General features: G+C 40.9%; 2 protein-coding genes across 6 annotated transcripts in view; both read left to right on the top strand.

Annotated features, from left to right (window-relative positions):
- The window catches only part of sned1 (sushi, nidogen and EGF-like domains 1), a 28,670-nt gene extending 18,739 nt beyond the window's left edge, over nt 1–9,931 (top strand). The window contains exons 16-32 of one of the 2 annotated variants that reach the window (XM_086089751.1): nt 240–413; nt 658–771; nt 933–1,046; nt 1,216–1,329; nt 1,438–1,554; nt 2,865–3,158; nt 3,337–3,520; nt 3,858–3,970; nt 4,793–5,071; nt 5,190–5,289; nt 5,553–5,635; nt 6,751–6,852; nt 6,986–7,102; nt 8,554–8,641; nt 8,982–9,061; nt 9,144–9,177; nt 9,555–9,931. In XM_086089751.1, the coding sequence (XP_085945877.1) occupies nt 240–413; nt 658–771; nt 933–1,046; nt 1,216–1,329; nt 1,438–1,554; nt 2,865–3,158; nt 3,337–3,520; nt 3,858–3,970; nt 4,793–5,071; nt 5,190–5,289; nt 5,553–5,635; nt 6,751–6,852; nt 6,986–7,102; nt 8,554–8,641; nt 8,982–9,061; nt 9,144–9,175 (2,105 nt within the window). In that variant the 3' untranslated portion in view covers nt 9,176–9,177; nt 9,555–9,931. The remainder of the gene's footprint in view (nt 1–239; nt 414–657; nt 772–932; nt 1,047–1,215; nt 1,330–1,437; nt 1,555–2,864; nt 3,159–3,336; nt 3,521–3,857; nt 3,971–4,792; nt 5,072–5,189; nt 5,290–5,552; nt 5,636–6,750; nt 6,853–6,985; nt 7,103–8,553; nt 8,642–8,981; nt 9,062–9,143; nt 9,178–9,554) is intronic. The other variant, XM_086089749.1, reaches the window with a different exon arrangement.
- Nucleotides 9,932–10,913: 982 nt separating this feature from the next.
- Nucleotides 10,914–19,416, top strand: part of ryk (receptor like tyrosine kinase) — a 23,597-nt gene continuing 15,094 nt past the window's right edge. For 2 of the 4 annotated variants that reach the window (XM_086088949.1, XM_086088951.1), the window contains exons 1-3: nt 10,914–11,612; nt 18,965–19,086; nt 19,165–19,264. In XM_086088949.1, the coding sequence (XP_085945075.1) occupies nt 11,360–11,612; nt 18,965–19,086; nt 19,165–19,264 (475 nt within the window). In that variant the 5' untranslated portion in view covers nt 10,914–11,359. The remainder of the gene's footprint in view (nt 11,613–18,964; nt 19,087–19,164; nt 19,265–19,416) is intronic. The other 2 variants (XM_086088948.1, XM_086088952.1) reach the window with 1 other exon arrangement.

The raw sequence follows: 19,416 nt of genomic DNA on the forward strand, positions 1-19,416 counted from the left end.
GAACTACTACAGATGTTTTCTCAAAAAAAGACTTTATTACTCTTATAACATTCCACATTTTTAATTAAAAAAAAAAATCGAATACAAAATTATTCCTGCAATTATGTGAATGGCTTTTGTAGTGTTATGATTCTAACTTTTGTTCTGAAATCTTTTTATAAATTGTATTTATTTATTTATTTGAAATTCTTTCTTTTGCTAACATGCTAACAAACGCCACACGATTGCTGATATTTCAGAGGTGGGCTGCGGGTCGCCGCCGCAGGTGGAGCACGCCGAGGTTCAGTACTCGTCTACCTTGCCGGGATCGGTGGCCGTTTACCTGTGCCGGGCGGGATACGTGGCCGTGCCCAGAGCCACGCAGAGCGTGTGCGGTATCCAGGGCGACTGGAGCCAGCCGCCCGTCTGCGAGGGTACGTCACAAAAGCACCAATTTGCAGAGAAACTACATTGACTCCAACTTAAAAAAAAAATTAAAAAAATTATGTTAAAATTTAAACTAAGTGCTGCTTTGCCGGCAGCTTGTGGCGTCTATGAAAATTAAAAATAATAATAATTTTAAAAATCCACTTAAGCAAAAATATCAAAAATCTGACAAAAATGCCCAAACAGATTTACATCCACAAATGATGCGAGTTAGTTGCATCCGTCCTCCAGAACACGACGAGTGCTCATCTGAGCCGTGCGTCAATGGCGGCGCGTGTCGTAACCGCGGAAAGTCTTTAGTGTGCGACTGTGAGCAAGGCTACAGTGGGAAACGGTGTCAGACAGGTGCATTTTTTTCATGAAAGTAAATGAGCAAAAATGTCAGAAATGATCTTTTTTTTTTTTTTCAAAGTAGAATTTTGAAGGAAGGCTGTTAAGGTATCAATAAGCTTGTTGTGCTAATCCTGCTTAAACTGGACTTTTATTTCCACTCTATTGCATGTAAGACATCAACGAGTGCCTGTCGGAGCCGTGCAAGAACGGAGGAACCTGCGAGAACCAGCCGGGGTCCTACTTGTGTCGCTGCCCAGCGGGCCTTAAAGGGCGCCACTGCCAAACAGGTGCACCAACGACCGCACTCGTAGCTGGCATTCAGATAACAAGTCATTCGGACAAATGTAGACCCAAAACCCTCACCATCGAGTGGTTCTGTTCATGTTGACTGTATTATTGATGTTACAAAACAAATGCCTCAATTGTCATCGCCATCATCACGTTGTGTGTATGTAGAGCAGGACAGCTGCGAGTCCAACCCGTGTCTGAACGGCGGCGCGTGCCGTGTCTACAAGAGGACTTATATGTGCACATGCAAAGACGGCTTCTTCGGCGACCAGTGCCAGATGTGTAAGTGGCTTTCCCGTCTCCTCTTCCTCCTCTTCCTCAAGTTCAGCCGGTTCGCCCTTTTTTTTGGGAGCAGCGTTGTAGCGAGTGCTTGTCTGTGTCGCCCCCCAGTGGAGGACCCCTGCGTGCTGCATCCGTGCGGGAGCAGGGGCGAGTGCAGAAGTGACAGGAGAGGAAACTACGACTGTGTGTGCAAAGCCGGACACACCGGGAAGGACTGCGAGAAAGGTCTGACATCTTTATTTCATTTTATTTATGTACTATTTAAAAGCTTTCATTTTAGCGAGCTACCTGCCTCTCTTGTTAACTTATCTGCAAAAGTACTGAATTAGCTGCCTTTCGACCTACTACTTAACTCATTCACTCGCAGCCATTTTCACTGAAGCAACCCCCCTCGCTCCCGGCTGTTTTACTGTACTTTGACTGATTTTGAAAGGCCCACAGAATATTGCGTTCTATTGCTATAAAAATATTATCTCTTTTTTTTCATCAGGAAAAAAAAAGTATATTTAGCAATTAAAATTAGAATTTAGCTAAGTTTCATCATTAGTCACAAACCTGTTTAGAACTGTGGGGAAATGAGCTTGTTTGCAACATGGGCCTGGTTGATCTCTTATACTCTGCTGCCACCTGCTGGCCGTTTTTTTGTAATAACTACCAGTGCTTTAAGCGACCTCTTTAGGTCAGAGGCTGCATCAAAGCCTTCTGTATGCTCTAACATTAAAAAAAACAACAACATAAAAACGTATAAATACATTTTTGGGACACTTAAAACATTTCAAATAGAACGTATTTATACGTTTTGGGGAGCAAATGACTTAACTATCTGACGGCCCTCAAAGCTACCAAATTAGCCACATACCTACCGATCTACCATGCTAGTTAGCTACACACCTACCAACCTGCCTAGCAAATTAGCTACAGATTAACTAACTAACTAACTACACACAATTACTCAAAATACCTACTCAGTGTATCTTCCTTTTAAGCCACCTTCTTAGCAACCTACCTTCATCTCAACCTATGTAGTGCCCTAACTAACTAACTAACTAACTAACTAACTAACTAACTAACTAACTACACACAATTACCTAAAAAAACCGAGTTACCTACTCAGTGTACCAAGATAACAACCTAACTAACTAGCTATGCCATACCAAGCTGCCAAATTACAAATCCTCCCAACATATCACACTACCAAATACTCAGCTAGCTATCTAGTTAGCAATCTAGTTGGACTTGGTGGCGAGATTATACAATCGCTTGCCTTCGATGCAGGCAGCATGAGTTCATTTCCCAACCGGGAAACCACTTTGTGTATGTTTAAGTGTGTATGTCACTGTGTATGAAAAAAAAAAAACGGAGAAAAATACAAGTTAGCAAGCTAGCTAGCTTCCATATTTAGTTAGCTACCTACCAACTTACCTAACAAACTACCCGTGCACAAAACCATGTTAAAAGCTATCACTGTCCTTTGTGTATGTAACTTACGACGGTCGTCTACTTGCTGTTCGTCATTTTCTGCCAACCGTTCCCAGATCTGCTGCCCCCCTCTGGCCTGCACGTGCAGCGCGTGGAGGAGAGCGAGATGGAGCTGCGCTGGGACCAGCCGGAAGCATCTTCCGCGGCGTGGCTCAGCGGCTTTGTGGTGACGTACGCGCCGCACGGCCGCGGAGGCGCCCGCAAGGTGGACTACCTGGACCGGCAGAGCCGGCGGCACGTCCTGCGAAGTCTGGTGCCGGGCCTGCTCTACAACATCTCCACCTACTCCATCAAGCGCAACAGCAACAGCGACCACGTCAGCAGGCCAGCCACCGCTCTCATACGCACCAGTCAGTGACAGACACACTGCACACTTTTATCACGGCTGAAATGCTCTCTCACGCGCACACGCGCACAAACACACACACGCACCAACATTTCGTCATCTTGAATGATGTCACTGACAGCCTCTCGTTCTTTCACGTGATTGTACTCATATTGACTGTATTGTTTGTGTTGCACACGAAGGGCCTCGGCGTGTGGAGCGTCTTCAGGTGACGAACGCGTCGTCGTCTGAGGTGTGGCTGAGCTGGAGCCTCAAGGCCACGCGCCACGCGCCCGTCAGCGGGATTCGAGTCACGCTAGCGCCCGAGGACGGCGGTCAAGCGCGCACGGCCCTGCTCAACGCCACCGCCACCGAACATGCCTTCAGGTCAGACCTTGCGTCCGGAGCCAACCACTCACCAATCACGAGCATCCATCTGCTGACCTACCTTACGACCTGCCAACATTGCCTCCTACTTAGCTACAATGCTACCATCCTAGCTAGCTTGCTCCCTAACACCCTAGCTAGCTTACTAGCTACTTACCTACCTACATTGCCTATTAAAGTTGCCCCTCCGCTAATGTTATCCTCATACTCTTGTGTTGCCTGTAAAAGGCTCTGCTTGGCCAGTGTTTGCATGTTCCCACCACTAGAGGGTGCTGTTGCTTCAGTTGCCCAACTCTCCATGTCGTAATGTAACATCTACTTGTAATGTTCTTTTTAGTTCTCTACTTCCTGCCCACGTGTACACAGTGGACGTGTTGACCCAAAGTGGACTCAGGCCCGAAGAGTTTCCCTCCACAAGCCGCTCGGCAGGACCCTTACGCTTTTGGACCAGTAGGATATACACCCCCCCCCCCCCCCCTTTACCGATGAAAGTCTGCTAGCTTAGTGCTAACCTGTAATGTGAATGGCCATAGACGAGCTTAAGGAAATTAGCTTTTAGCACAGATATTATAGTAATTATGAACCTTCAAACCGCTACTTAAACACACTTAGAGCAGCATCACATATAAATAGATGATTCGCAATGTTTTTTCTTGGGTAACGTCACAATTGTCAAGAATAAAAACCCTTTTTTTTTTAAATAAATAAATAAATAAACAATTAAAAAGTTGTTTGAATGAAAAGTAGATTTTTTTTAAATAAAATAGTTTTTCCCTCCCCAAAAAGTTGAAATACATTTTTTTTCCTAGATAAGCGTTTTTTCAAGAATAAAGCCACATTTTTCTAAGAACAATTATTTTCATTGGTTTTCTAGAGAAATGCTGTATTTTTTTCAAGATTTGTTCTTAATGAAACATGTCAATTTATTCAAGAGTAAGAAGGTATTTTTTTCTAGCAAAAACTATTTTCCACATATTTGTCAAGAATAGAAAGTCACATTTATAGAGGTTTTTTTTTTCAAGAGTTGTATTTTCCTCGACTATAGAGAAAAAGTCATTTTACAAGTTGTGCATTACTTTGAGAATAAATAGGTTTTATTCCAAGAAAGACTTTTCATAGATTTGTTTTCCCTTATTTTTGAAGACTAAAAATATGTATTTTTATAGAAAAAGTTGTATCTTTTTAGAATTTCCTTTTCCTTTTTCTTTTTCTGGAAACTCTTTCTTTTTTTCCTTTTCTTTCAAAAATAAGTTGCTTTCATGTTGCCTCCAGGGCCTCTCCCCCCGCAGAACCTGTCACTGGCCCTCGTCACCGCCAACTCGGCCGCCATCACCTGGACCCGCCATCCGGGTTCGGTATCCGACGGCTTTGTCGTGAACGTGACACGAGGGCTGACCACCAGGAGCCGCTTCCTGCCCGGCGGCCTGCTGGGCTCGTACACCCTCCGAGAGCTGACGCCGGCTCAGCTCTACCGCCTCGCCCTCACCTCCGTCAAGAAGGCGGGACAGGAGCAGGTCCACAGCCAGCCTCTCCACCTGGACTTCACCACCCGTGAGTACCGCAAGTCCACCTGACAATCTCCAAAAGCCCTTTTCACTTTACAACCAAGCGTTGTAACCTATTAACACTAACAAAAAAATACTTGCTGTGTTTTTTTTGGGGGGCTCAGTGTCGATGGAGGCCAGGCCCGGAAGGAGAGAACGACCGACCAAGGCGGGACGAAGGCCGTCTCAGCCTCAGGACCTGGGAGGCGGCGGCGTGGAACCGAGGTACGAAAATAACCAGAGGAAAGTAAAAAAACCCTGTCACAGTTTGGCTTTAGCCCCTGATGTTAGCTCGCTAGCTAGCTAGCTCCTTGACAGGAAAACAGGCATCATGGGAGCTAGCTAGCTAGCTAGCTAACATCAGGGGCTAAAGCCAAACTGTGGCAGGGTTTAAAAGTGGGTGGAATAATAATAATAACCAGATTTGCTGTTCAGCATTCATCGCACAGTAATCAAAATTATTGGACTGACTTGGTTGTTCTCTGCAGGTACACTGAGATGATTGACAGGAGGGGAAAGATCACTGCCAAGTTCACGCACTTGCCAAGGAAAGCTATTCGACATCGGACCAGTAAGCATAATCACAACAAAATACCTAACTTACACTTTTTTTTTTCAAATATGTGCCATTGTTAGGCCCAATTTATTTGCTTTGACTTGTGAGGATTTTATTTAAATACGACTGTTATATGGTGGCAGTGACCTCAATTCACTTCACTGCAGTTTTCTGCCTTCAGATATCGTATTAGAAGCCCCTTCCACACTACCTGTAATTCATTTAAAAAAAAAAAATCACATTTACCAATGCACTATTTTAATATTGATATAGTTGTGGCCATATATGGTAGTCCCATTTCAAAAAAAATAAAAAATCACCCACTTTAGTTTTTCTACATTTGCGTGTTTGTGTGACGTTTGTTTACGTTGAGGAGGCCCGAAAAAATCTCTTGCTTAAGTCGTTCCATGTGTGTTTCTAGATGAGGCAAAAAAGAGCTCTTGTGTTGTTTTTGTTGTTTTGTGACATGTTAAGATTTGTTGTTATGCTTTGGTAATTGAATTATGCTGCTCATGACATCATCAGCTCCTAAATGATCTCAAGGGTAACGAACGCCAGTCAGTCACTTTGCAGACTGCCTCAATTCAAAGTTACTGTAAAACACTTCAATTTGATTGAGTTCAATTCTTACGAGTTCATTTTTTCAAGAATGAAAAGTTGTTTTACTATAGAAAAGTTGATTGTCAAAAATATTTTTCAAGAATAAAATAGTTTTATTCTTTTCTTTTTTTTCTAGAAAAAACGCTGTCATTTTCTCAAGATTTTTTAAGTTGTAATTGTCACTTCTTATGAGCGGGTTGCTTCGGGGAAAATGGCTGCCAGTCAATGAGTTAATCTATTCCAGCCAAAAAACAATTTAGTGTTTAGAAAATAGCTCTCGCTAATATAATGTTCTTTATAAAAACATACAATAATGAAAAGAAGAGAAAAAAAAAGAAAAAAAAGAAAAAGAAAAAAAAAGAAAAAAAAACATACAATAATGAAATAATGAAATATCATTTTTGGACCCTTTTTGCCGTTGTTTCGAGTTGAGTTTGAGTCATCTTTAACTCGAAATGAAAGATCGTTCCCTCTCTGTCCGCTGCTTGTTGTGAGTTGACTTGAACAATCTGCATGTTTGCTCCTGACAGAACCCCAGCCACCGGTTCGACTGGAGAGGATGGAGGAGACCACAAACAAAATCAGCCTTGCGCTGGAGATTCAAGAGGAGACCACGTCCAGGGCGAACCTTGGTAGTTGTCGCACTCGTGCAGGATGCAAAATCTTTTGTTGAACTAACTTGTGGATCTTTTGTTTACTTTGAGATGATTATTTTGTCATGTTTATGTGCGGCGTATATCAAATGTATTTCTTTTGTTGTTTCAGAGTCGTCCCAAGACTGTCTCAGTGTGACCTGCCTGAATGGCGGCACATGCAGAAATGGCGGCGGCTCGCACGTCTGCGACTGCGCCATCGGGTTCAAAGGCACGCAGTGTGAATTGTGTACGTTTACCAACACACACGCATGCAAAGACAGCATTATGACAAGTCATGGAGTCATTTTCTTCACCGTGTAGCTGGTTGGTCTGAAGTGTAATTGCACATCCACTGCAGTAGGTGGCAGTGACGCTCTCATTGTCAGGAGAGTGTGCATGGATCACGGTTCTTCGGTGTTGGTCTCAGGCTGTGATTTTTGTCTCTCGGATTTGAACCCAGGACCTTTGGCAACCAAAACAAGAATCATACCCATAATTAATGACCCCTCCTTCCTGCCACATGGCAATTAAAATGTCTTTGACCTTGACATCTGGTGGCCAATGTGACAAGTAAAGGCTTTCTTTTCTTCACACTGTGGCTTGTTGCTTTATGGGTAGGATTCTAGCTTGTGGTCAGAGAGGTCTGTGGTTCAAATCCTAGAGGAGTGTGCTCCATTTTTCGTAATCCGGATTGTCCCCGAGAGGATGATTCTTTTCCGCAAGCGCTACATGGATTCCACAAGGTCAACATCATCAAAAACAGACAACGCAATAAACATTACGACGCCATATTCTGTTGCCGCCGTTGTTTAGTCCGCTCCGGTGTGTCCTTGGGAAGGTCCTAAAATTAAGAGCCATCCTGCTCCGGCTCCTTGACCTCGTGGTACGAGTCTTACGACTTCAGATGACGGAAGATTATCAGACAAAAATGTTGTCATATTTTTTGGGGCGAAAAAATTTAATCATAAGAATTCCAATGGATTTTTTTTATTTATTTTACAATTGTAAGAATAAAGTCAGATTTTTATTTTATTATTATTATTATTATTTACATTTTTTGCAAAAAATATGATTTTTGACAAACAAAATATCCAACAAGAATTTAGTCGTATTTTTGAAGAACAATTTTTTTAAATCTGGGCTGTATTAAGGAGTTATGTCAACACAAAAAAGTAGTAATAAAGTCTTAAGTTTTTTGATAAACAAAATATCAGCATTAAATTGTATTTTTTTTTTAAAGATTTATGTAGCAAAGTAAAAACGAAGAGTCATATTTTTTCTGTCAAAAGTCATATTTTTTCACCAAACAAAATATCAGACCAGAATTAAGTCATATTTTTCCAGACAAAAAAGTTGTCGTTATAGAATAATTCAAATTTCATTAGTACAACAATTTAGTAAGATTTAAAAAAATAAAAATGCAGCAATCTTACAAGAATAAAGTTTTGAATGCCTTTTCTTGTCTGTGTCTTTAACAAGCGACAGCAGACAGCGAGCGAGGCTTTTAAATAGTTATGCTCATTTACTTTCAGTAGCATGCATGACATTAGCACGAAAGCCATCGCGTGAAGGTAAAAATAGTGAGAATGAAGTTTGTCAGAGTAAAAATGATTTCTCCATCAAGTCAGAAGTAAAAAAAAAAAAAAAAAAAAGTCATTGCAAAATATTCGCATTGTGATGTTTTCCTTTTTTGCGCAGCGTGCCAGCGAGTGCCTCACCCGTGCACCCGCCTCTACTCGGAGACAAAGAGCACGCCCGTGTGGGAGGGCGACGTCTGCCATTACGTGTAAGTCACCTTCAAAAAGTTCGAAAACAAAGCCTTTTTACACAAAGTCGTACCGGAATAAAAATACCTGCGGAATGACATTTTCCGATTATTTTTAAAAACTTGGAAAATAAGCAGTAATCTTACACGAGTGAAGTTGTTTTTTGTTCATGTTTCAAGAATAAGCATTTTTGTGAAAAAATATTTAACACAACACAAATGATTATTTTTTTCCCTCATTGAATTTCAACTTTAATCTTGTACTATTGTTTCTTAATAAAAATGACGACTCTAATTTTATGATTTTATTCCCATCGTGTCCTTTTCTTCTCATCCTCCTTTGTTCTTCTTGTTCTTGCAGGTACAAAAGAACGTATAAAGTGCAGCAGGATGTTTGCTACCGAGAAGTTTGCGAATCGACGCTTCCAAAGAAAAGTCAGGGTGAGTTCCGATCTGATGTCACAATAAAATATAATAAATCCATGTACTCATTTTCTTTTTCTTTTTTAATCGTCTCCTACAGTAACAGTCAGAAGAACAAGCAGACAACAGTGAAGGTTTGTTTGCTTGACTTAAATCGCATAATAATATCCCAAAAGGCAGTTGTAGGATTCCCAAATCGGACTGGCTATTGCTCACAAGTCAAACCACATTACTTTGTTTTACAAAAGTCTTGCTAGCATAATGCTAACACATAATAGGAGGCTAGCGTCGGAGTTGCAGTTTTAACCCTTGAAGCAACAGACATTTGAACACAGACGATGCAATAACAAACACATCACAGGCATATATTCTTTATCCTCTGCAAAACAAAACAACTCATATTGCTGCAGCTCGTTGATCTTAGAAAAGACAAAACAAAACTCGCAAATCAAGATAACAATGTGTTTGTGCTTCGTCGCATTTCTTAATGTGAATTTATTTCTTATTCTAGATCATTTGGATGCCGGCGCGAGGACGGTCGCTATGGAAATAAAATGCCCACGTTGGTGTTAATAACGTACTTGAACGAGCTGGTTACCGTACAAGATAAGACGAGGTTACGCTGGTGTTGTTGACGCCGCGCAATCCTGTCAGGACACACTGTAACATTTCAGACAATCTCATCGCGAGTCGCACCAAATTCATCTCTCCCTCTCTCTGACGATGGCGCAGTGTTTTCTTTGTAAAATATCTTGATTTGTATTATTATTATTATTATATGTATTATTATATGTATTAGCAGGCAACGCTGCTCGTTATGCTGTAAATAGTGTTCATAGGCCAATTTTGTAGGTGAATATTTTAATAATAAAAATGTTAAAATGTCAATGGGTTTGTGTCTTTTCTTCTTCTAGTAAAAGCTTTATTTACACTATAAGCACCTTTACAAACACAAGAATAGCGTACATCAAACCACAAAAGTTACCAATCATCATGCTCAAAATATGGTATAAAGTGCCTACAAATAAAACTGGATGGGAATTGGATTCTTGTGCACTCACCTGGTATTATTTTTTATTCACAAAGTATAATAGTGAATATTTCATTGTACTGTAGTTTTATAGATATAAGAACGTTTTGGACAGTTTTTTGGGGGAAAAAAAATTAGTTGTCTGGTTTTGCGTTTTCAATAAAGTTTTCCAAACTTTCCTCCCATTTTTAACCAATATCTAGCTTTTTTTTTTCTTTTTTTCTAGAAAGTTGCTTTTTTTTTTGTAACAAAATTAGATTTTTTTTTTGCATTTAGACTGAATGGTGTCTTCGCATATCCGATTATGTCTTCTTACCATTTTTGTAAAAAGGTGTGACTGAAACCACAATTAATATAAATAAATTCACAGTATTTTCAGATGTTCAGGTGGGGGCAGCGCTCCAAAAAAAAACAGTATTTGAGAAAACTTGTATTTACCAGAAAAAAATTGCTTACCTTATGAGTGATTATATGTATATTTTTAAAAAGGAAAATATTAGTAATTTTACAAGTCTAATGTTTTTCAACAAATGTATTGTGTTTACCACAGTATGAGACGACGTTTAAATTGAACGATGCCTTTGATAACATCGGATTTTTTGCAGACAGCTATATTCCCAACAGCATATCGACTTTTTTTTTATTTTTATGTCTCAATAGAATATTATGGTGTCGGAAGGATATTTTGCTCTCTATATACATGGTACTTAAACCACAATTAATATTTACAAACGCGTGAGGCCATGCTTAATGCGTCAAAGTGGCGTTATCGCAAGTCTTCCTCGATAGTAGTCCTATTTACCACAGCACGTAAAGGCGGCATTTGGACACTGCGCGTCCCCGCGACTCCCTGCGCGCTCTCCCAGTAAAAAAGTGAGCTACTGGCGGTGGGAAAAGAAGAATCGGTACGGGACGACCATGGAGGGAGAAAGATGGATATCTTAACCCAAATTCCGAACACTTTTCTTCACTTTGGCCAACGGCGGAGGCACAATGTGTTTGTTTTAGTCGTTAATTGTTATGAGCGGCGGGTGGGAAAGTCGTAAATCTCCCAACTTTGGAGCCCGCAGCCCGACTGAAAAGTTAGCCAAATTAGCTCGCCTCGGCTAAATTAGCCCGCCTCGGCTAGCGAGTCGAGGACAAAAACAGGCCCGCCGGGGGGAACGAGCGAGGCGGCGAAGAGTGACGAGGAATGTCGCCCCCCGGGACTCGGAAGTTCACCTACGGATGAGAAGAAGGAGACCCGGGAAGGCTGTCGACAACTCGCGAGCCAGACGACCGCTGCCATGTTGGGGTCGCTGCCGCTGCTCGGCTCCGGCGGCCCGTCCGAGCGCCGGCGATGGCCGCACTTGGTGGTGCCGTGGCGGCCGCTCGAGGGCTTCTTCCTCGGGGTGCTGCTGCCGCTGCTGCTGCTGTTGCTGGAAGGGGCCCTCGGTGTCGGCGTTCCAGTTTCGGGGCTCGACAACAACAACGACAACGGCGGCAACAACCGCAGCGTCAACATTTACATGAGCGTGGACGAGCTCAACAGATTACTCGGTAAGTAAAACTTGTTTTGTTGTCATGCACTTGATTCCAAAAGGATTGAAAGTCGGTGTTGAACATCTTTTTTCTTGTTATCAATAAACACGTCTATCTACTATAAAGACAAACACAACATTAGACACATTAGGAAAACTAGAGGCAAATCATTGTAAAAACAAGAATTGAAAACAACTCAAACCTAAATAAATGCAGTAGTAAAGGAAAAATGTTCAATACTGTACTGTATAGCACATATTAGAAAACAATGCAAAAAATGTTACAGAAATATTAGATAGAGAATAGTGTAACTATATTCGGGCTGCAACCAATGGTTATTTTAATTTTTAATTAATCCGTTAATTATATTGTCAATTAATCACATTCTCTACAGTAAGTATACTCAGATTTCTGTTGTCCGCCATGAAAGCAGACTGTGTTTTTGTTTTCTCTCTCGAAATAAGACATTTACAAGCATTTTTTTTCTTTACTTTGGATTGGAAAACAACCAAACTTTTTTGCCTGTTTTCTGACGTTACAATTTACATTTGCGCATTTGCTGCACTTGTGTCACCAAAAAACACCAAAAGCCATAAAAGATTAACTAAAAACTAGTTTTCAGATTTAATGTGGGCCAGACGACCGATTTCAAAACGATCCAGCGGCGTTTGCTTTGTTCAGTCCGCGAGAAGAGGTGATAGTTGTTGCTGCTTTACCGTGAAAATGCACCTGCTCACACTATCCTGAGCATCTGACAGTTCCTGGCTAAGAAGAACATTGTCGTGCTGGAGCAACCCCCCCCCCCCCCCCTTTATTTGTTTCTGACTTTCCAAATTCAAAGGAACCCGTTTTGAAGATGTGGACTAAATCAAGAGGCTGCGGAGAATTCCCGCAAGAATCCTTCCAGGAGTGCATAAAAAATGTGACACAAAAACTGTGAAAGTCTGTTTGGCTTCGGTGGGATTACTGAGAGTTTGGATTTGAATTTTATCAAGAAGAAAAAGTCATATTAGTTTTCGTCACCTGAGGAACAACAATTATACAACATTTTCTCCCTCTTTTTAGAGACACAATAAGATCAGCCCATTTTGTGGTGGGGGGGGTCCTGTTTCATTTGAATTAGCTACTGCCCCCTTCAACTGGGGGGGGGATGTTTTTTTTTCCGGTGGTCCTCCCTTTTTAAATATCCTTGTATTGGCCATCACAATAGTAATACTGTGTGATACTTGAGAAAAGAAGTTCAGCATCAAGTCCCGCCGGGACAACAGATGGAAATGTTCCTCTGATAACTTTACCAAATGAGACTTTTCTCCAGTGGACTGCAAAAAAAAAACATTTGGGCCCAACTGAAATGTGCACACTGCGTCTTGCGTCGCTATGAAGAGCGGCCATCGTCCCTGATCACTTTAGCATGTGATGATTGTGCCGTAAAAAAAACGCAAGTTGGAATGCATAAGATGTCCAGTGGGTTGCATTTTGTAGTTATAATCCCTTGCTGACCTTCAAAATGTATATATCATCCTGCAACAGAGGTTTTTTTTTCTCGTGGATGGACATCACAATTTACAGTATAAATAGCCATGCAAATATTTGACCTAATCTACACAAATACTGCAGGAAAAAAATTGAATAAAAAAAAATTAGAGTATTAGACAAAAATGGCAAATAGGAAAACTGCAGAAACTAATATATATATATATATATATATATATATATATATATATATATATATATATATATATATATATATATTAAAAAAAAAAATTTATTCTGTAATACAAAACGTAGAAAATAGTAGCGTAACAAAAATAAAAAATACATTCATTGAAAACTTAAAAATATGTTACAAAAACATACAAAAACGCAACATGTAAGCAACAAAATGCAAAACTATTTGGAGAAATAGAGAAATATGAGACAAAAATACAGCGATATCAAATATTGGAAAATAATACATAAGAGTGCGACAAAAATTATTCAAATAGATGAAGTAAAAATATATTGGGAACATATTAATATACATGTCAATACAAAACATTATAAAATAAATAGATATTTTTTTGTTATCTAATATTACAAAAGAAGACTAACATGCGACAAAAATGACACTGAAAAACAATTGATATTGCAAATGTATTTGGAAAAATGTACAATTTAAAAAATATATATTTAAAAAATGAATTGTATTAAAAATATATTACATACTGTATAAAACTATAAATTAATCATTTTAAATGTTTTGGAGCTGTGGATGTGTACCCTCCCAGAGACTTTACTGAACTCAATCAGATATTCACAAATATTTATTCCTTTACACATGGCCTCACAAAGCGTCCTTAACGCCTAAAAATAGACGACCTCTTCTTGCTCGATGAAATTATTCTCCCAACTAGAACATTTCTTCAGCAAACTGTCCGATGTTTGTTTATTTGTGGAGCAAACGAGGGCCCTCCCCTCCAAACAAGCATCAGTGAGGCGCTTATTACGACGGCATGGAAGCAGACGGCCTGGCTGGGATTCCTGCCTACATCGGCCCCGGGGCCCTCGTTGAATAAAAGCAGGCGGCTGATGCGTGGTCCTTTTGAAGTGAAAGAAAACGTCACTTTGTGGCTTTGAAAAGTTGCTATTTTTGGAAATGCCTTTCAAGTTTTGGCCCCGAGGTCCAATGGCAAAATACAGGCACGGTTAGCATCCTGTGCTAACACGCTACGTCTTTATGTGGACTTGATATTCAAATGCGAGGGATGGTGTGTGCGTGATGCTGAGACCGGTGTTTGCCGTTTGACGACGTCTCTCCCATCCTGTTGCATCAAAAGCAATGGCAGCTGCGCCATTATCTCCTGGAGGTTTGTGGCTTGGGGGAGGTAACGGGACAAGTGTGGGCTACAAGGGGGTCTTTGTTAGATGCTACCCGGATCTCAGCACCTGCGCGCTGCCACCTTTTGCCTTCTCGCTTTCAACGTGCAATCTGATCCATGGCATATTTGCTTTATGAAGGTGCTTTTGTTGTGGTTTACACGGACTACAATTATGTTTTGAAGTGGAAAAATGAATTGGAAATGATGAAAAATTGCATTGTTTGAGTTTAAGATTTCTAACCGAAAATGATAAATCATTGAGCCCTACAAAGACGTACATATTGTAACAAAGATATATTTATTTCTTTTTTTTGCGGCTTAATTTTGTTCTGCTTCCTATGTATTGTGTGTAATTCCACTATTGGCCACTAGACGGCGACACACTGACACTATACATTTGAAAAGAAGAATGAAAACAGGAAGTATTTCAGCTCAGTCGTGTTAATTTCATCCGCCATTTTTAAGTTTAGTCCAATTTCAATCACACTTTTTTTATCATACTTTTAGTCAACCTCATCCCGTTTTTTAGTCAACTTTTAGTCGACTATAGCATTTTAGTCTGTATTTTAGTCCAAGAAAACATCATTTTATTCGTCTAGTTTTAATCAACAATCATTTTACCCCTGTATATTTTTTTGTCAGCAGATAATGTTGAACTTTTTGGATCTAAAACTATTTCACATTAAATTTTCTCTCATCCTTTTGACACACAATTACAGGATATCAACAAGTGGCTATGAGCTAGTAAATCAGACAGCATTAGTTAGCAGTTGGATTTAAAAAAAAAAGTTTTTATTGTGGGAACGTTATAACTGTTGGATTAATGTCACGTTATAAATGCATACTGATTTAGTCCCAGTTGTTGTTTATTAATGAGAGTTCTAGTCTAGTTTTAGTCCGATGGAAAAATGTGTGTTGCACAAAATATTTTTGTTTAGTTTTTGTTGGCAAAATGAACACTACAGCTCATCCTAGTTTTTGTTTTAAGATTATTGAATGTGAAATCCTGCTCAATCCTGCTTTTTACACCTACAAAAAGTGACGCTTGTAGGTTCATTTTAAAATGTATGTATTTGGGCATGAATAGCAATGTGTATTGTAGGTGATGAGTTTGTGAGTTTGGGGGGGAAATTTGGTTTGTTTACTGTTCTCTTAACTTGCCAACAGTTTTATCTGAGACTTAAAGACCCGTTTGGCTGATAGTCCTGTTCAATAAAGTTGCGTCGGTGAGTGTGTCCCCCTCCTCAAAATCGACCCGAGCAACAGCTCACAACTGGAAGATCTCCAAGTCGGTGCGCTCCTATTTCAAGGTGCCACTGTAATTATAAAACCCGCTAATAAATGATAGCATTGACGTTTGCCACTCGTTACGGAGGTCAAGTGCACTTGAGCGGAGGGTTCCGGTCCCGCAAAGGTGACGTGTTGATCCCAAAGGAAGTGATCACTCAAAAACAAAATAAACACGCTGCCGCGTTGGAATTCAAAACGCTCAAGCCCACTGGACAAACGAGCCTGTTAGCATCTTGGTTAGCCTTTAGCAAAAGCTTCAATTGAAGAGCGAGTTGTTTTTTTGAACAAGTGGCAGGCTCTTGCTGACGTCAGGTTGAGGGTTAAAACGCTGCCAGCCAGTGGAGGACCGGTCACTCTTGCACGCCTGGTTTGCGTTGCGCCGCTTTAATTGCTATCAAAGCGCACGGCGCGACGGCCTCACGGCGAGACAAGGGAGCCACACAGAGTTCAAGCTAAGAGAAAGGCAATTATCACAGCACCGGGGCACTTTTTCTCACAGGAGGCCCATTAGACGACTCATTGTGTGTTTGGCTCCAGCCTGTTTATGAATCCTCCGCCACCGGCACAACATGTCCTCAGTACGGCGACAAAGCACAAACTGTTGCCGGGTAGACTTTTCGCTGTCGATTGTGCTGAACGGTAGTGATGGCAAAATGAAGCTTCATGAAGCACTTGTAATATTTTTTGACTCCTCTAGATGCCACTCTTGGTTGAAAGATGCAGTGGAAATGTAATCAATTTCCTTTGCACTAGCCTTTATATTTAAATCAAGAGCACCATCTAGGGGAGTCAAAAAATATTACAAGTGCTTCATGAAGCTTCATTTTGCCATCACTACTGAACGGTACGTAATCGCACTCATTTTTGGCACAAACACTATAAACTGTTTCTCTTTTCAAAATCCAAAAGTTACATTCACGTACTGACTAAAGTTATTTCGGGGTTTCTAATTACAGTAGCATCGATGCTCATTTCTGTTAGCTTGCGTATGATGTTTCACATTATGTGTTGTCACCAAGCTAGCAGACTTGGCTGAACATATTAGCAGTGTTAATTGTATCCACCATTTTAAAATTTTGTCTCAGTTTTAGGCCAGTTTCGATCACGCTCGTTATCATCGTCAACTTCATCCCTTTTTTTATTTAGTCGACTATAAATCTAGCATTTTAGTCCAAGGAAACGTCATTTTATTCATCTAGTTTTAGTCAACAAAAACTGTCAACTTAGTTTTAGTCAGGACAATCATTTTACGCCTGTATTTGTTTTGTCAGGAAATGAACTATTTCACATAAAATGTTCTCTCGTCTTTTAGATGAAAAACAACTTTGACACACAATTACAGTATTTCAACAAGTGGGCTACTATGGCGCCATGCTATGAGCTAGTAAGTTAGCCAGGATTAGTTAGCGGTCGGATTGACATTATTATTGGAACATTATAGCCATTGGATTCATGTTAATTAATGTCTGTCCCATGCGTTTGTGCATGCTGCACTCACTCGCTGCAGATTTGAAAAGGGGGCGTGTCACTGTGTCAGTGACAGATGAGCAGAGACACGATTTTACAAAATATCATTTTCCTCTCGTTTTTGTTCATCAACTAAAATGTCCATAGATTTTTGTCCACTTTTTAATAAGTGAAGTTTTTCTTTTTCATTAGTCGACGAAAATGCATACGGATTTAGTCCCAGTTTTTTTTTTTTAAATGAGGGTTTTATTCCAGTCTTGTTTTAGTACGGTGGAAAATGTGTGTTGACGAAATTATTTTTATTTCATTTTCGTTGACAAAATTAACACTACATACTAGAAGTGTTGAATTCTACAATCTTATTTTGTGCCAGTTTTACAGCAAACCTCACCTGGGAATGCCAAACATCTTGAAGCAAGCACAATCGGCCTCTTATTTGGAGAACTTTGCAAGCGAGAGACTCTTTCTTTCCTCCAAGTGGTTTTATATGATAATCTCCCTTTTTTTGTGTGTGTGACAGCGCCAGAGTGAAAACCGGCACAAAGGAGTACCTTAAAAAAGTGTTTCTTAATAAGTCTCGAAAGTGTGTTTGCGCTCACTTTTCCTTTTAAGAGTCATCGCGACCGGTTCGAGTCATGCAACACGTGCGCCGTCCTTTTGATCTCTGATCATCAGTTGTGGGCAAATCAGCCCCCGGAGGCTTGACTGTTAACACGCCCACTGCCACCGCCGCCGCCGCCCACACGCGCCCTTTGTAGATTCCCCCGTTAAGATGTCGCCCATCTGCTCCCTGAGCTTGGCAGCAAACGCCTGCCATGTTTTTAATGGAGTCAATGTGACAAAAAGTGGTCAGACGAGCCCGAGGCTGGTGCGCAACATTCTTGCTTTTAAACCGGATCCTCCGAGTCAGGACGGACAGCTTTAACCCCACCCCTCTCTTTTTGTGGTGACTCATTATCAAAATAAACGCGGTGAGGCGTTCGCACACTGATGTTGGCGTGACTGTGACATGGCGACTTATGTGACGCGTTCTCGGTCAAATTGCGCTCGTTTTCGGAACTCATCCGCTCCAGAATGTTTTGAACTTCACTTTGTTGGGCACTGAGAGGCTTCAAGTGCTTGCAGATGTGCTCGGGCCAGCGCTCCCATTTAGCTGGGGGTGGGGGGGGGGGGGGTACGCCGCTGTTGCCGTCTGTTCATGACAAACTGACAGTTTTGGGGGCTGTTTGTTTAACAAAAGCCGAATGAACAATTATTGAGCCAAAGTCGCAATTTCTCACACGCACCCCCAAAACAAAAATGTTATCAAAGGTATGAATACTGAAATAACAAAGTAAAAATTAACCTTTTTTTATTTTATTTTTTATTATTATTATTATTATTCTTTTAAATACATGGTTCCCAGAACTTTAGATTTTTAACTGAATTCGAATTTTGGCTACGGAAACAGGTTTTGCAAATAGACCTTTTAGAATTAATTAAAGGATCTTTGTGCAGTTTTACTCGCAACTGCCACCTCTGGCCCAAAGTGTAACTGCAGCATCTGTGTCAGGCTCGTTCATGGTGCACGTGCGAGTACATTCGTAAAAGAAGAACAGAAACGGGCCTAAATCGAATGTCCGTTGTTGTGCGCATTTTCCGTAAATTCCCTTTAAAAAAAACCTCCACTTATGACTTATGACAACTTCCCCCTTTTGTCATTTTTCTCAAATGCTCCTCATTAAAGTCTTATCTTGATGTGCTCTCCCCATACAGGCCTGGATGCAGAGCTTTACTACGTCCGAGATGACATGGTGAACCGCAACGCCATGTCATTCACGATGCCCGTGCCCAGTGAGACCAACAGCCTTCACTTCACCTGGCACTCCAAGTCCAAGGTAAATGCCGACCGCTGTACAAACACATCACAGCGTCGTCACAAGCCATTTATACCTTGAGTTCTTCTTGGTACCCAGGTGGACTACCGCTTGGGTTTCCGTGTGGAGAATCCTGTTGCCATGAACGCGCCGCGGAGCAACATTTCCAGCCAGGGGGAGCTTCCCCGCATTCCTTCCGGTATGTTTAAAATACCGTCTTCCTCTTCCTCTGCTTGGATTGTTCCATTCACTCCTTGCTGTTAAGTGTTTGGGCCACTGTGACGGTATTGATAAAGCAGTAGTACTTAAGTCAGTTCTTAAAGGGGGAAGTCTACCTTAAACATTTCTTGA

This window comes from Leptonotus elevatus, chromosome 11 (assembly GCF_054856555.1).
Source record: "Leptonotus elevatus isolate MCC_2025b chromosome 11, RoL_Lele_1.0, whole genome shotgun sequence".
Lineage (NCBI taxonomy): Eukaryota > Metazoa > Chordata > Actinopteri > Syngnathiformes > Syngnathidae > Leptonotus > Leptonotus elevatus.